The sequence below is a fragment of the Brassica napus genome, chromosome A2 (assembly GCF_020379485.1).
Source record: "Brassica napus cultivar Da-Ae chromosome A2, Da-Ae, whole genome shotgun sequence".
NCBI lineage: Eukaryota > Viridiplantae > Streptophyta > Magnoliopsida > Brassicales > Brassicaceae > Brassica > Brassica napus.
Genome location: NC_063435.1, coordinates 8,890,772 through 8,908,559, shown reverse-complemented (window position 1 = coordinate 8,908,559; position 17,788 = coordinate 8,890,772). Strand labels below are relative to the sequence as shown.

The 17,788-nt window shown below is 30.8% G+C and overlaps 2 protein-coding genes across 2 annotated transcripts; both read left to right on the top strand.

The window, feature by feature from the left end:
• Window positions 1–1,050: 1,050 nt before the first annotated feature.
• Window positions 1,051–1,449, top strand: LOC125584138. Its single transcript, XM_048752068.1, has one exon. The coding sequence runs from the start codon at window positions 1,051–1,053 to the stop codon at window positions 1,447–1,449; it is 399 nt and encodes a 132-aa protein (XP_048608025.1).
• Window positions 1,450–11,591: 10,142 nt separating this feature from the next.
• Window positions 11,592–12,404, top strand: LOC106419632. The gene is made up of 2 exons (XM_022702042.2): window positions 11,592–11,851; window positions 12,142–12,404. Exons 1-2 carry the CDS (start codon window positions 11,747–11,749, stop codon window positions 12,226–12,228), a joined length of 192 nt encoding a protein of 63 aa, XP_022557763.1. The 5' UTR covers window positions 11,592–11,746; the 3' UTR covers window positions 12,229–12,404.
• The last annotated feature ends 5,384 nt before the right edge of the window (window positions 12,405–17,788 follow it).

Below are 17,788 nucleotides of genomic sequence, written 5' to 3'. Positions count from 1 at the left end.
AAATATAATAGTCTTTTGCAACTTAATGAACAATGTATTTTTTGAAAATGCCTCTTTAGTGGTGGTAAACACGAATAATATTATCAAAAAATAGTAAACATGAAAATTTCTCATATATAAATATTTGATGTATTTCAATTTTTGGAAAGACGTAAAAAATAATTAAGCGAACCACTCCATAAAACTTAACTAAAAGACTCCACTCTAGTTACTTGAATTCTAAGTGTACATAAACTAAAAGGTAGGTGTTGATATAGTGGACTGATTTAAAAGTGGCAAAGTGAGTTTAGTCAATGATTCAAACACGACCTAGTCAACTGAAGAACCATTTTCAAAGAGAGTGGCCTCAAACTTGGTTAACGAAATATATTGCAACTTTATTGATCGTTGATTGAGTAGAGAAGATACGATGAACCAAGTTTGAGGCCACCTCTAGAGTGACCAATCTAATTGGCACGTGCATCGATTTTTCTTTCGACCTACCTCCTCCAGTTTCCACGATGACACACTCTTTTTTCGAGTTAAATATGATTTTCAAGGAAAAAAAATATCAAAAGCATATTCGATTCGAATACTGATTCTTTAGAGCCAATGATGTCGGAAAGAGACTTAGTGAAATTCATATTTAACTAATTTAAAGTAGTGTCGTTCAAAAAAAAAAAAACTAATTTAAAGTAGTTTTATTTCGTCATAGCTGACGGTTACACTCTTTACTCAAGTGTCCCGGGCAAAAACAGTTTTATTATTTGTTATTTTTCTGTATTTTCATGATGTTTTCTTTTGACTATTCGTACCAGATAAAGAAACAAAAAAACACTGTCGTTACAAAAAAAACACTACACATAAGAATAAGATCAAAAGTTAATAGTTTTTAAATGAAGTTAATTTAGTAGCTCGTTAGTTATCTTTGATGCCCATTCTTTCCCAGCAACAGAGATCTTCACTAACGCAATAGTAGCAGCGAGAGAATGGCAGAATGGTCAAGTTAAAGCCCCACAAAAGCAGAGGACAACCGACTTGTCACCAGTGAACGTAGAAAATACTATTTTAATGAGATCTGATGCTTCTTGGAAGGGAGATCGCAATGTTGCAGGTCTGGGATGGGTCATCTATGGAGAGAATGGACCGATCAAATTCTCAGCAGTAGAAGAGCATGTCTCCACGCCCCTGATGGCGGAGAGTATTGCGATGCGAGCAGCACTTGTGAAGTGTAAAGAGATGGGAGTCCATCGGATCAGGTGTGAAGCAGACTCTAAGCAACTGATTGCTTGTATCAGGAACGAAGAACCAATGCCAGAGATCTATGGAATTGTATCAGATATTGTAGCTTTAGCTTCTGAGTTTGAGACCATCTCGTTTGGATGGATCTCTCGGTTAGAAAATGTTATTGCTGATGGCCTTGCCAAGCAATGTGTTGTAGTAAATGAGGATGTTAATTCCCTCACCTAACGCTAGTTTTATTAATGAAGATCGTTAGTTGTGTTCAAAAAAAAAAAGTAGCTCGTTAGTTTTTCGGTTCCATTCAACAAATTTGCTAAACACTAGACTAAATTCAGCAAACTTTACAGCTTTCAATCACCTTCAACAATTTTGGGGTTATGCATGTTTACATTCAGGTCTATTATACTCTCAGTTTTTGGTCCATCAAAAATAATCATAAGATAAAAAGTCAAAAGAAGGAAAAGACCAGCTGATGAATTGATTCTAATTATAAACTTAATCTTCAAGATTAGTATCTTTTTTTTCTACCTGAAATTATCCACTTAAATTATAATGATCAAATTAACTAAATTAAGATCCATGCTATTGATCACAGGAAGTAGAAGGCATGATCGGCAAAACCTTCTACGATACATACACAAACCAGAAACAACTTATTAAAATACTAACAGACGGCTCTCTAAAAACATGAACAACACTCTGAAACTTAGCTGATATGCTTGTCTTAGTGCATAAAGTAGTAGATGCTTTGAAACACTGTTGCATCGCTCCATCCACAATGCTTGTTTAGAATTACTCTGTTTTCAATTGACGAGCTTAAGAAGTTTGCTTTACCGGAATTTTGGAGAGTGGTCAATGAACCGCACAGAAAGGATGTACACCCTAACTTTTTTTTTGGTGCAAATGTTAAATGTACACCCCAACTTGCAGTAATCATTGACAGCTTCAGCTTGAGCCAGCAATCAAAACACTGCAATTTGCATCAAAAATAGAATCTCGATCTATACCAAATAAATCACTGCAAAATTCAGTTTACAAGATTTTTCGAGACGATTCAACACGATGAAAGGCTATTTGGCGGTTATTATCAGGGAGTTTGGAAGAAGGACTTCCCCAAAAAAATATAACACTTTATGTGGCTGTTATTATCAGGGAGTTAGCTACTCGAAGTAACCTCCAACGACGGCACATTACAAACAATGCTCAATGCCAAAGATGTTGTCAAACAGTGCTAACAATATTGAGAGCCTTGAATATCTCAAATGTAACTCTTAATGATCCCTACACAACGCTAGACAAAAAGATAGATGCATGTCTTCTATGTTGTCCTTCAAGTAGCCTAAGATACCTACAAGACTTACCTCTTTGGATATTGTGGAGATTATGGAAGAGTCAAAATATACTCATATTTCAAAGAAAGATGACACCGTGGAGATATCTACTACAACAAGCACGAGATGATGCAAAAGAGCGGTATGAAAATGCTTTCGTAATGGAAACCCATTCATGTTCAGTCTCATCCACATAATAGGAATTAATGATTCTATGAAATGGCAACGGCCACTAGAAGAGTGGATAAAATGTAATGTAGATGACTCTTTCCTAGATGCAAGTACACCTAGCCAAGCAGGGTGGGTCTTACGTGACAATTATGGAACCAAAATAATTTGTGATGGGGAATCGGATGCTTTGCAAGTCTGTCAGCCACTTTGTTTCTCGACTTGTTACTGTTGACCTTCACAATGACTATGCTAATTCACATCAAATTAATACAAAGTAGATGTTAAAAAACATTTGCCAAATAATTTTTTTAGAAAAATGAATATGCAAAATAGTATATAAAATGATATATAATTAAATGTGAATATAGTCAAAAATATACATACATACTATGCGGATTCAACTCTAGTTAATAGTTATGTTTAGATCCTAAATGTGCTATAAGCCGAATAATAATTTTAAAAGAATTTGTAACAACCCGGTTTTGTTAACCGGAGTTGGTTTGATTTTTCTAGGACTGAACCAAACCATTTCCTAAACCAAGCCATATATGATCGTATATATCATCTTCCCTAATAGAAAAGCCTTAGCCGTATGCCTATGCAACAATCTCCATCATCTTCTCCGATCTCTCCCATTTGTAACTCATTCCCTCTCTTGGCATCTTCTTTTTCTTCTTCTCTTATGCTTTGCTTATTCTTGTCGTCGTGTTTCTTCTCGTTCTCATGTCTTCACCGGGTGCGACAAGACGCAACCACCTCCCGAGTCATCGCCGGTGAGTCACGCCATCACCACCTTCTTTTTTTTTTGAATTATACAGAGGTATGATGGCTCCACAGAAGTGATCCAGACTAGTCACGTGTTGCCATTTTCTTCATTCACTATGGGAGTAATCGTCAAAGGGATATGTCGCGTACTCGCGTTATCATGTGTTGTTGACATGAAAAACAAGTCGAGAGGGAGAGAACATGCTTTCATGAACCGGAGCCACCGTGTTCTTCACCAGCACCGGTTTTGGATATGTACTGCCGTGAGCTGTAAGTCAGTGGAGGTGCAGCCCATGTCGCGGAGGTTGTGGTTACGTCAAGACGAAGTGGTCGGTGTTAAGCATGCCTTGCTCGTTTCTTGCGCAGCAAGCAAGCTATCATCGAATTTCATCCTCACGTGACGTGTAATACCAACTTAATGTGTCAATTATTCTTTTTGAAAATTTCAAAATATTTTTTTTTTTATCTCTTATAATGGTCTCGTGTATCATTGGCAAGAAATCGAGTTTCAAGGTGATCAAAGTTATATCATGCTATTTTCCGATCTACTTACAGTTCTTTCTTATTGGATAAGATGAGAGCTATTCTATAATATCCCTTAGAACTATTTCTATGGATATTTTAGTTTCTATGCATGTTCTATCTCTATGAATCAAGTCTTCATGAGAGTCTTGTTTGGTTATTATTTATGCTTGCTAAACTTGATATGGGGTTTTGGAGAATTCAACAATCGAATGAAATGAAATGAATAATGTTAAAACAATTATATGTATGTATAAACAGGAGTTCATTTATGAGATTGTGGGTGCAAATAAACGTTTGTGTAAACCGCCTTTTGTAAAGATAACAGTTATATCTCTATGAATCAAGTCTGCATGCGAGTCTTGTTTAGTTATTATTTATGTTTGCTAAACCTGATATGGGGATTTAGAAAATTCAATGGTTGAATGAAATGAATAATATTAAAACAGGTATATGTATGTATAAATATAGTTCATTTGTGGAGATTGTGGGTGTAGAGAGACGTTTGTGTAAGCCGCCTTTTGTACAGATTACATATGCAAAAAGATGTTCTGTAAGCCGGCTTTTACGGTGATTGTGGGAGTATAAATCTATATTATTAATACTGAAGTATTTTTTGGTACTGTTTGGAAACATGGATAGAAATATAAATGAGAATTGTTTCCAAAAACAAATATCAGTATATTAGTACTTTTTTTATTTACATTTAGCCATTACATTTACAATAAATTAAATACTTCCTTTTTATATTTCTTTTTATTTACATATCATGCGACTGCATTTAAAATTAATTTAAATTAATTAATTACAATTCTTAAGCTTATCTAACCAAATCGATATTCTTATGTTACATCAAATTGCATCAAGTTATAAAATTTATAATATAATATTACGTACAAATAAAAAAATTTATTATCAAACATCTATATTATAAAATAATATATTCTACTCTATATGTAAATTACAAAACATAAAAATATACATTGGGGATTTTTTTATAAAACCAGCGGGCGGGGGCGCGTGTCAAGTTCTAGTATGTTATTATTAGTCGCCGACGGGTTGATTTCAGGGGTACAAAGACGTTAGTATCAGTCGCCAACGAACAGATTGCGGGGTACAAAGATGTTTGTCGACGAGGGTGGGAGGGGGGGGGGTACAAATACACATATATTCTTATGAGAAAATTTAGTGTGCAGAGAGTGTCTATGTATTATCAGCGGATTGGTTGTATGAATATGTGATAGACGCATTGGTTGTTAAGTTGAGGTAAAATAGGTACCGTGTTTGTTTCATGTTACAGCTAGACTCCCATTGTGGGAGTTCTATTATTGATGCATTAGTTTGCATGTCTAGCATCACATACATCACTCAGTGATTCCCATTTTATTCACCCTCTTTATTCTCTTGCATGTTTTATAAACTTTTATATCTACAACTACATATTATTATTTTTTTGAAACGCTCAACAATATATTGTTTAAAAAATTTTATATACAAAAATATAATAGTTTATAACTAACCTTTAATTCATATACTATTTAAAAATATGTTATTAGAAAACTATGAAACATTTATTTAAAGTATTAATGACAAATCAATTTTTAATTATAAATTTAATATTTATATTAATTATAAAAATATGCTGAGAGATATTTAAAAATCTTACCGAAATTAAAATTATTTATAAACAATAAGGTACTAATTTAGTAACAAAACAATTTTGAAAATCATATAATCTCCCACCTCAAATATAGTTGTGTAATTTTCCAAACAATTTTGACAAAATATAAAATTTTAAAAATAAGTATGCAAACTTAAAATGATAATGTTTAAAAAATTTAAAAAGGTAAAATCCTAGATAATAAAGAATAACTTCTTGAAATGTAACACGAAAAATAAACTATGTTATAAAAATTAAAGTAATTTGATATTTTGAAGTCTTAATTTAATAAAAATAAGAAAATTTAATATCATAACATCTAAAAAATATTCTATATCAATAAAATTTGCTAAAATAATATGATGGATGCTACCATGTATACAGTTTACTAAAATAGTAGGTTTATATTCACAATATATATCACTAAATTCAAAATTATATACTTAAAATATTTATAATAAATCAAAAGTATACATTTATAAAATAAAAAATATCCGCACAAATGTGCAGGTCAAAATCTAGTTCCGTTTTAATTTAGACAAGAGAAAAATTCCTGATCTAGAGATAACTCTTGGAGATATGGGTCTAATCTTAACCACTGGAATTGCTCATGGGATGCCTAAACATATGGATTCAATATTCTTAAGAAAATAATATTTTACTAACGACCAAAGTAAATAGTTTCTCTTTAATAAATAAATATGTACATCTGAACAAATCTTAACAAGAACATAAAAGACACCTAAGCTAAGTTCAAAAAAAAAAAACATAAAAGACACCTTCTTGGCTTGTAGATTATTTGTATTTTCCTTTTACAATTTAATAAATAAAGTTGGTTGTTAAAAAAAAAACATAAAAGACAATAACATCAGTTTGTTATTTAAAAAAAAAAGAAGACAATGACATCAGCTTAACGTTCTCTAATACGTTGTCGCTTTTTTTTTTGAATTTAGAAACCAATTTTTGGAAATATTGAAGTCGAAGGAAGAGTTCATTATATTCTTCAACGGTTCCAGTCTCATCTGCCAGCACTTTTCCACACCAATCACACGTCCTGCAAATTGTTTCAAATCCATATTACAAATTTAAAATTAGAAAAAGGAATAAGAAAAGAAAAGAAAAGAAATAATAAAATTGTTGAACACATACTTGACGGTACCGGAGTTTCCTTCACGGCGGATGGGAGTTTTAACGCCGCAGTGACCGCACAGCATCCTTTCGTTTTCTTCACAAGTGGTTGAATTTGTCATCGTGATTCCACACAATTTAGTAACTAAGACTTAGTTAGGGTGTACAGAGAGAGAGACCAAGTCGTTTTGATTAAAACAAAAGGAATCGTAAAGAGTAAATCGGGAGATGTTTTTGTTATTTCTTTTTGGCTGTCCTTCAATTGAGGATTTAAATAAGGTTACGCTTTTGGTCTTTCGCTTGGAGAGCAAGGATTTTTTTTTTTAATTCTGCTAGTCGGACGGTAATTCTCGGCCTAATGAGTTATCGAAAAATCGGGGAGTATTCGGGTATTACGCGGAGCTTAGTTTTAAATATACTTTAATATATTTATAATATATATTGCTAATATTAAATATGATAATACATGTTCTTAGACATAATTATATAACTTTTTATATATAATTTTAAGCAGCCTCTTTTTGATTCGTCGAACATTAAGATTATAATGTGTTTGGTACAAAAAAAATTCCTAAATACTGTAATTATATATTTGTTTTGGGTTTGATAGCTAATTGTAATTATTTATTAATTAATAATTACAGAAAATCTGTCAATGAGTAAAAAATAATCAACTGTCTTTCAACTTTACATGGACGGGAAAAAAAACTTAGGCGGTCAATCCGGAAATTAGGCGGAAACTAGGCGGTCAACACGGGAATTAGATGGTCTTACGTGGGTCAATGCGGATCAACGCGCGTTGACCCACATATGGCTATACCGATTTAGGCATATTCGCCGCGGTCAACCTCTGAACAGTGCCTACGCGGCTAGGCCACGTTTCTGAACTTTATATTAAAATTTTGCGGACAAACTGTAAATTCAGACCTGACTATGATATAATTGTAGGACAAATTATAATTGTTAATCTAAAAAAAAAGATTGTCTGTGTATACTAAAAATTATGAGTGTTGTTTGGAAAAATTGTTCTTGATCATCCCAATCTATCGGAAGGTTTTCAAAATCTTTTTGGCCAAAAACCGTACGCATTTTGTAACCTGTTTCCAGTCTTTGTTCTCTATGTAATCTCTCAGAAGCGGTTGAAACCATTTGTCCGTCTGACTAAATTGGTAATTTGTTGGGAACAATTTTGGAACAAAGAAGGTTTCGTCGAGAAATTTCCCGACTCCCTAGGTTTCCTGGGAATAATTTCTCACGAACGAGGTTGAATTTTCTTGACGACTGAATTTTTTTCGCGAATAAGCCCCGACGAGTTTCTGAAAGAAAATACATAAACCTTTAAATTCATAATTAAAATAGAAAATGCAAAAAAGTTTTCATAAAAGATAAACCAAATCCTAAAAGTTTGAAATAACAAAAAAAACGATCTAGAGATCATCTAGTTTTAATTTCAGATTCCATGAAATTTTTGTGTTCGGCCAACTGAGCTATGGTTTCTGCATTTTGGTTTCCAACACTTCGATCCAGTCATCTTGTTTCTTCAGCTGCTCGACAAGCTGCGGATCAACAGTGTATGGAGCTTACATGGATGGAGAGGATCGTGTTCCACGGCCTACCCCGACCACGCGACTTTTCTTTTTGAAACAAAAATGCGAGGAAAAAGAAAATAAACTAAAATAGTTATATTTTAAAAATATAAGTGAACTGAAATATTATAAACGTACCTCATTAACGAGATTGTTGATTTTTTCTTAGTCAAGCTGTTGGAAGCAGAAGATTCAGACACCAAATCATGTGTTGATATGATGTTATCCTGTTGGGATTGGACAATCAAGATGACTTCGTTGATAACATAATCCTGAATTAGATCTCTTCTTGTTGGTGTGCGTCCTTGGTAGAAAATCCTAGAATTAAAGCAATGGTAACATTAAATCTCATATTGCAAGAAATCCTAGAATTTTTAGGGGTAATAGTAGCATGCAGAAGTAAAAGTGGTTGAAAAGTCCTTGTTTGAAACAGAGTAAAACGACCTGAAATACTAGGAACTAATCCAAAATCACCTACTTGATTGACAAGTACAGTTTTCGTAGCTGTTTTATCTGCATGATGTTGTGTTAACCAAAATAAATTAACAAATTTAAAGCAGGGCTTACTCCCTCCTATCCCATGAATAATCGAAAATAAAATTTTCAAGTCACTAACATTGAAAAAGAATGAAAAAACAACACAGAGATAGAGAGCTGTGCGGATAAAAAAATAAATATACATTTACAAAATTGAATGGGTTGAATTGGAACGAATTGCTTATCTTTCTCTTACGGTATTTCTCTTATTATAGTTTAACATTTCTATTTACTTCGATTTGAACTTTCCAATTCTATAATGTTATTTAGTTTCTTTTGGACCTCCAATTCATATTTTATTAGACATTAATTCTTGGACTAGAATTTACTTCCCAACATATATATTGTGTTTATTCTTTTATATTTCTCTATTTTTGACTTCATAATAATATCTTATTCAAAACATAGAGATGTAAATAAAAATCTAAAAGATTATTGGATGATATCATTTATACAAAATATAATTTTACATTTACTGATGACATAATAATTGATATGGCACTGACTCGTTAATCAGATGTTTCATGTGTTGTGTGACCATGATTTTGAAATTTGGGTGTGTAAATAAAAAACTAAATATGTTAATATGCACGGTCAATTCGATATTAATTGTTGCATTTGGTTCTGGCATTAGGATAATTTATCCAGAAACAGAAGCACCAGTTCAATAGAGTAATGGAAATGATAGCGAGTTTCAGAATCCACGAGATCCTTCATTAGTTTCTTGATTGAACCATTCATGTAAGAATCTGCTGCAATCACTGTTTTCGTGATAAAGATTTATAACGACATCACCTTCAGATTCAGATAAATGTGGATACCAATCTCTCATACATTAAAAACAACACATTGTCTCTTTATATTCACTACAAATGAATCTGATACTCACAAAGTTAATGACTGTAAATATGAATGATCAAGGGTAACTCCAACCATGATTCTAATTTGGTATAATATTTTAGTTTTAACAACACTCGAGACCTTTGACCAAAGAAAAAACAACACTTGTGACCAGTGACATATCTATAATTATTTTTTAAGAGAAACTAGATTCTACCCTCTTTTTAATTTTTATATTTGTGTTTTTAGTCATCTTTGTGTTTTTCTTTGTATTATATATTTACTTACAAAATTAATAAAAAGTTTTAATAATTGTATTAAAATAGTTGGACCACACGTATATCAATAGGTCATGCTCATGTTTGAATAGAATAGATATGCTAAGATAGCATTTAAAAGTTTTTTTTTCACAAATATATCATACAAGAGTTAAAATGACTAAAATAAATTTCATTAAATAGGCAAAAGACATTTATACTCTAGGGTGAACTATTATAGAGTTGTTGTTTAGATTTGGGGATGGAAATTTGGAGGGGAGTGGAGTTTATAATTTTTTTATAATATATAAATAAATATATATATATATATATAGTTTTAAGCTTAAAATTTTAAAATAATAATTTTAAAAATATTTTCAAAAATGAATTTTGGGATTTCAAAACAAAATTGAATATAAATTTGAAAAAGGTTTTGAATTGAATGAAGGTTTTTTCGAAAAAAACATTTTTAAATTTATTTTAATTAAAATAGTTATTTATATTTATACATCTATAGAGTAAGGATATACTTGTAATGTACTTCTTTAATAAAACATGTTTGGTCATTTTTTTCCTTGTGTATTTTTTTGGTCAAAAAAATCTTGTTATTTGTCTTTTAAGAGATTTATCATATTTTTAATTTGATACAATTCAAATTTTTGAATTAATTGAAAGTATTTTGTACAGTTTAAGCTAATTATAAACGGGGCATGTGACTCCGTTTATCGTCAAGTGCATCTGCCTTGTGACCGAAGTGGGAACCTCTCCTTCTTTGTGATGTTGCCATCATCTTGAAATCATTCTAACTACTTATTCGGTTCTTCCCTATCCATATCTTCTTAATTTTTTTTTTGTTAACATTCTTAATTTCTACTTTGTATCTTTGTGACTCCAGAAATCTGATCGACATCTTCAAAATGTTCCACTTTCATAATTTCAACTAATAAAAAAGTAGACTGATATATAAAATTAATAAATTTTGTATTAAAATTTAAAAACAACACTTATTTTCAAAATATAATTTTATTCTATAGCAACAACTAAAATGAAAAGGAAAGAGTATTATTTTCGGTCAACTATTTCTAAATGTTTCATTAGTCTAGTGTTACTGTTAGTGAAATTGGAACCGATACATCCTTACTTCAAACTCGAACCATGGGTTATGGTTATTACCAGCCTTCTTAAAAAAAAGCGGTACTCCATGGAGACAAGCGAAAAGTGAAACACATATCCAACAAAAGAGAAATTTTTTTTTTAGATAGTTTTTTTAGTTTATTTTTATAAAAATAAATTTATAATAAGGAAAATGACCAAAATAAATTTTATTGAACGGTAAATATGCATTTATAAGATTAATTAATCTAAGAATTAGGTTTATAGTGAAGAGATTGAGTTTAGAGAATGAATTCAAAAAAAAAATTAAGTAAATATTAAAAATATTAAAATAAAAAAATAAATATTCTGGTCTTTTTATTTTTTAGGATTATTTTGTGATAAAAACTTAAAAATTGTTATCCAAAAGAATTGATCCATGAGAAATGATAAATTTATCCGACTAACGCCACGTGGCAATTCCACGAGTAGACGATCGGATCGATGGTCGCAACACAGTAGTTAGTTGTATCTTTCCGCACTAGATCACTACCCCCGTAATAACATCCAGGCCTTCTTCTTCTTCCCGATCCGCGACTCATCTTCTCGAAAAAGCAGCGGAAGTAGCTTACGGCGATGGTGAAGGTGTTGACCTACTTTGGGATGACGTTGGCTGCTTTCGCCTTCTGGCAGTCCATGGACAAAGTCCACGTCTGGATCGCTCTTCACCAAGACGAGAAGGTTTCATTCTCTTCCTCACTCATCCCCTAGGCTATCGAATTTGATGTAATTATCTTCAGATTTGATCGATTGTATGAGATGGATCAGATTAGACTTTGATAGTTTTATGATTTGATGATGATGATGATTAGAACCTAAGCTTAAGTTGTGTGTTTGATTAATTTAATGCTATGTGAAAGCACGTGTAGAGATTGTGAATCTGTGATTGTAGTTGATTAAGTGAAAACAGCTCACTGGTTTGCACATGTTGAAGTAGTGATAAGATAATAAAAGAAGGTGTTTATGTGCAGCAAGAAAGGATGGAGAAGGAGGCTGAGGTCAAGCGGGTTAGAGCTGAGCTGCTGCGGAAGGCTAGAGAGGAGGATCCTCTTGCCTGATCATCATCTTCAGTTGTAATTTGGATTTCTAACCAAATTTGAGTTTTTTTTTTTTCCCATTGTTATGGACCCAAAATGGAGTTTGCATAAAACGACAATATCAAAATCCTCTTTGGATATGGATATGCTATTGAATGTGGGAATGATGATCATGAATAAATAGCTTCCTCTTTGTTCTTCTTATTCTCAGCTAATGAAATACTAGTGCAAGAGGTATCAGCATCTAGCTCTGCCCTTGTCTTCCATAACCTTTCTATCAAAGTAGAAGTATAACCTGTCAAGTTTCAAATGGTATTTAGAAGTTAAAAGGGAAGAGTTTTGAAATTACATTGGTTTTTCAGACTTTTGAAATTTTAGTAATCTTTTTTTCTGATCGTTCGTTCGATCGTGTTTACCATTGCATGTATTAATGGCATTAGCCAGGAGATAAATGGCGATTTTGATATTATAGCAACACTAAGCAAACTGGCCCGAACAACGGACGGTCATTGAAGAAAACAGTGAAAACCCATCCTAACTTTCAGAACCAGTAAATTCATAGTATTTGTCACTATTTGTGAAAACAAACACACCATAACCTCACAATTTATAAAACGCACTCTCGCCTCAACTTTGTGCCATTGATCCCTATCCGACTAAGTTAAGGCATCACGACCTCAAAACCTGCACAATGATAGAGCATCGTCATACCAAGTGAAACATTAGTCTCGACTTTCCAATGGTATATAATTAATATACAAAGATTTTATGATTTTCAAACTATAAAATATAATTAATTTGTTTTTTTATAACCATGGAAATCCAAAGGATTTCTATGTCCAAATACGTCCCACGAGACTTTATATCCGATACGCAACTAATTCATGGCACAGTTAAGTGGCCAAGGTGAATTGAATCTAGAGAAGAAGTTCCAGCTAGATATTTGCTTCGTATTAAATATCTAAGTTTTTAGCAGCTTTTTAAACTAGAAATGGTTAACTACTTTTACTTTTAATTCTTCGGGAAAGCCACTATGTTTATTTTTTTTCTTTCTTTCTGTTCATATTTTTGTTTCGTTGATAATGGAGTAGGAAGACAAATAAGTTGATGACGGAGATTTTAGGTACATTTATCAAACCAGCAGCTAAAAGATCTATGAAACTGGATGCATATGTGGTGTCCAAGACCAAGGTCGCAGCCAGTGCCGGTCAGCAGTTGGAAGCAAATTATAATTATGGGCCTGTATATTAAAAATTAAACACATAAAATAATAATTACTTCAAGGGAATCGAACCAGTTACCTTTCATAAACGCATTCTAATGATTAACCAACTAAGCCACTAAAGCTTTGGAATAAAACACGGCCGAAAGCACATGATTCTGCTCAGGGCCAGTACTGGTCGCAGCCGCACAACCAGAAAACAAAGTCACTTCCAAACATAATCATTGATGTGTGTGGAACAACCGTCTCAGCATCCCGCAAGATGGACTTTTGTTGGACCGACTATTTTGGCATATCAGCATTGATATATTGTCTTATCTTAGTAACATATGTGTCGCTAATTAGATGACGAGATATTTGGCTATAAGAGAGTTTTAAACATAAAAGTTAATATTTTTGTTATATAGTGATATAAGTATATGAGTATAGTGTATATATATAATTATAAATACATGGTACACAAGTTGAAACAACATCGATGTGTCTTTTGTTTAATATTCGTTATAATAATAGATCCAATATATGATTTTGAAGAAGTAACTAAGTTTTTTTCTAGTTAAAAGAGAGAAATCCGTTAAAAAACTATGATATTTCAAAATGAAGCAAAAGAAAATTTTATTTAAGCTATTTTAACCTTTAATTTTAACAATTGTCTAATTTAAACTCTTTTTTGTTAACCATTTCGTTTTTGGATACGGAAAATTCAACCGATAAATTTTTTTAATGTTGACATTTTATTATCCAGTGGAGAATCCAGTAAGGTGAATGGGGTGTTACATGACACCCTTTGTGGGTGATTGATTAGATTTTTATTGATGATTTATTGGACTGTAACTGTAAAAAATTATTGTTGACTTTGGCCATAGTATTTTTTGATGTAGGTTTATCTAATGTAGCTGTAAAATGAGAAAATAGTAAAAATAAAAATATTCCAACAGTAATATTTTTTCACTTTAGAAAAAATATCCTACATCCATTTGTTCATTTTTGGCTTTAGAGTTAAAATACATATAAACTTGGTAATTTTTACGGTTGTATATAGAAACTAAAGCTAAAGACATGCTACAACTTAACAAATCTCCCCTTTTATCTCTTTTTTTCTGCTTTATTTATATATTTAAATCATCAAACTTTACTGATCATGATATAGTTTATTTTTATAAGTTAAAGCCTATATCAAATCTCTACTAACTCTTACCAGTATAGTTTATTTTTACTTTATTTTAAACGTTAATCCAAAAAAAAAATTAAAAAAATCCTTTCTCTTATGTATTTTAGGCAATAAGCCCTATATAAATTTCCATTTTTATCACTGGTTTGACCCCAGTTAAACTGAGTTTTGTGTCTGCCATTGTATGTATCTAAATCGGCATGGTAAATACGAAAGAGATTAAAGTGGAAGTTTACAAAAGTTTAAAGTGAAAATGGTGTAAAAGAAAAATTGAGTGTTACTTTTTTTTTTAAATGTAAATTGAGTGTTTTTTGACGATTTTATCTATGTTATAACTATCATGCAATAATGCAACATAAACACATAATGCTCACTAAATATGTTTAATAACATCTATTGTTGGTTAGAAATAAAGATATCGCTTTTAACTACAAGAAAAATTATGATTAGAGAAAATAATTGTAGCATTTACGGCTAATGGATCTTTCATGTCCACTCATTCGGTTTGTGGGTTATATTCCGTGTGACGAGTGTTGCGTTAATTTTTCTGAAAGTTTGAAAGTCTTGTTTATCGTCTTTGCATTCACTACATGATGAGTAATTTACTCGTGCTCTAGCTTCACTCGCACAATATTGCGAAGCACTTCTCGAAGGTCATTCATCATTCCACGATGAAACACGTTTAGTTCTAGAATTTTTTTAGATGTGTAACTGAAAAAAATAAGTGCATATTAGTGATATAAGTAATCAAATCAATTCTATTAAACTTTTCACCATATACCCAAATTGAAATGTTACATATTTTCCCACTAATTTAAAATAGAGGGAAAATTTTACTTGTGAGTTGGTTTCACAAAGGTAAATATTTTATCAGTAAATGTAGTATACTAGTATGTATGCAATTGTGCTCCAAGGTCCGAATATTCTACAGGCCTGGGAAGACTCTTTTCCTAGGTCCCATTAATGGAGTTAAAAAATCATTGATTTGTAATATTATCTCAATGGTTTATTCAAAATAAAATAACTTTATAATAGAGTTGAGTTTTATTCTAATGGTATATTATATTTTAGAGAAAATAGAATGATAAACAAAGTGATAAATATTCTAATAAAGTGATAAATGCATTACTCTATGTATAAAGTAAATTTATTTTTTACTCTGCTATAGAATGAAAAATAGAATAGGGTTGAAATAGTTTTATTCTAAAAATTTATTTAAAAGAAAAATAGAGTGTAGTTAGAAATGCTCTAATAATTTGGTATTTGTAACTTTGGTGGATCGTATTTAGCAAAAGAAAAAACTTTGGTGGGTCGTCTCGAAGTTTTACTGGCTTGAAAGTCAAATAACGTTCTGTGTCTTTTGTCCTCTGCCGACAATGTTCATGAGTGTTCGTTTAGCTTTCTTTGTTTGTTTGGTTAAAACCAATTTCGATCATTTGGATCTTAGCACTCTTAAACATGAACGAGATGCGATGAGAGTGAAGTGAGACATGACTCTTTCTGTTTTTTTCTTCTTTTACATAGGAACAAGTAACGACGAACGTGAAGGTTGTGTCCCATTCTAAATTCTAAAGAAAAAAAAAAGCAAAACTATCACATGGTATCACAATTAGTGAATTTATTCCAAATTAGTCTACAGTCCCCAATTAACAAAAACAGAAATAACTCTCCACCGACAAAGTTTAATCCCACAAGGAGAAGGTATATGGTTCTCATTCAAAATTAAAATTGAAATCTATGAGTAGGTGACTTTAAACTTTATTATTTTAATGATTAAACTGTTTCTGAATCCAAAATCTATTTTCTAAAAAGAATTAAACTACCTAATATAAACTTTGTCATAGATATCTCAATGACAGTTTATATTATGTAGTTTAACTCTTTTTAGAAAACAGATTTTTCGAACACAATTTAAACATAGGACTTCTAATATTTCCACTAAGTAATGTATATCATGTAACTTAACTTTTAGTTGGAGAAAAAAACATTTCTCAACGCGACTATAACTTGTGACTTCCAGATCATCTAGTTTAACGTTTAAAAAAAAAAATTAGTCACATGATTAGTTAGATAGAAGCAAAATTTATTGTACATAGATCTTTTTACAAAAAAAAAAAAAAAATTTATTGTACATCCTATTTCACGTTGAAAAACTGCAGCTCTTCATTGGATTTTTTGGTTACTTCTCCTTTTATTGCAACTAGATCCTTTCTCCGCGCTACGTGCGGATAATATATTTAAATTTGTTACATTTATCATTTTTATTTGTATGTAAATTTTTCTATATTAAATTATATATAACTAATTTTTAAATTTGATTTTTTTTATATTTTTAGTTTGAAGTAAATATTTCTATTATATGTAACACAATTAACTAATAAAATATGAAGAATCAAGTCTGAGATTTTAGAGTTATGTAAAAAAAAATATAGTTATGTATAGAACACAAATTATCTTAATTTAAAAGATCGGAATCTCATCTCGAATAAATTTACGAAAAGAAAAAGTACTCCAATAACCTACTTAAAATATAAAACCTCCATTTAAAAAAAACGTACTTAATAATATTTTTTTACGTATAATAGTTGAAGACTGACAATTGAATATCGATCTAGAATATTATTTTAATATATCTAATGTTAAATATTAATTGTAATAAACAAATTTTGAATTTTGTAATATTACATGAATTAGAAGTCTTTAAAATTTAAAATCTATTTTATTAACATACTATATTTTTTATTCATTTATTATTTTGACGTTACAAAATATTGCTTTAGTTTTATTTGTATATTATTTTTTGAATAATTTAGTTTCTTTTTAAGTAATTTTAAAATTATCAAGAATATAATATATTTAAAATTATTTATTTAAATATATCCAAATATGATGTCTCATTTTTATGTGTGTTTGCGTTGAGCATATTTAATTTGTAATTTGTATATTTAATAACACCTTATTGTGTATCGTTCTATGGTTTTAATAAATGTGTTGTCATCTCATTTTTATTACTACTAACATGATTTTTTAGTGATCAGTGATAATGTATTTTTAACGTTATGTATTATATTTTATTGTATATTTCTTAACTCTTCGTGCTGGCACTTTTTTTAGAATCACTTTAATTAGATAATAGGTTTCAAGATGTAAATAAAACTGTATATGTTGTAAATTTAGACTTTTTAGTG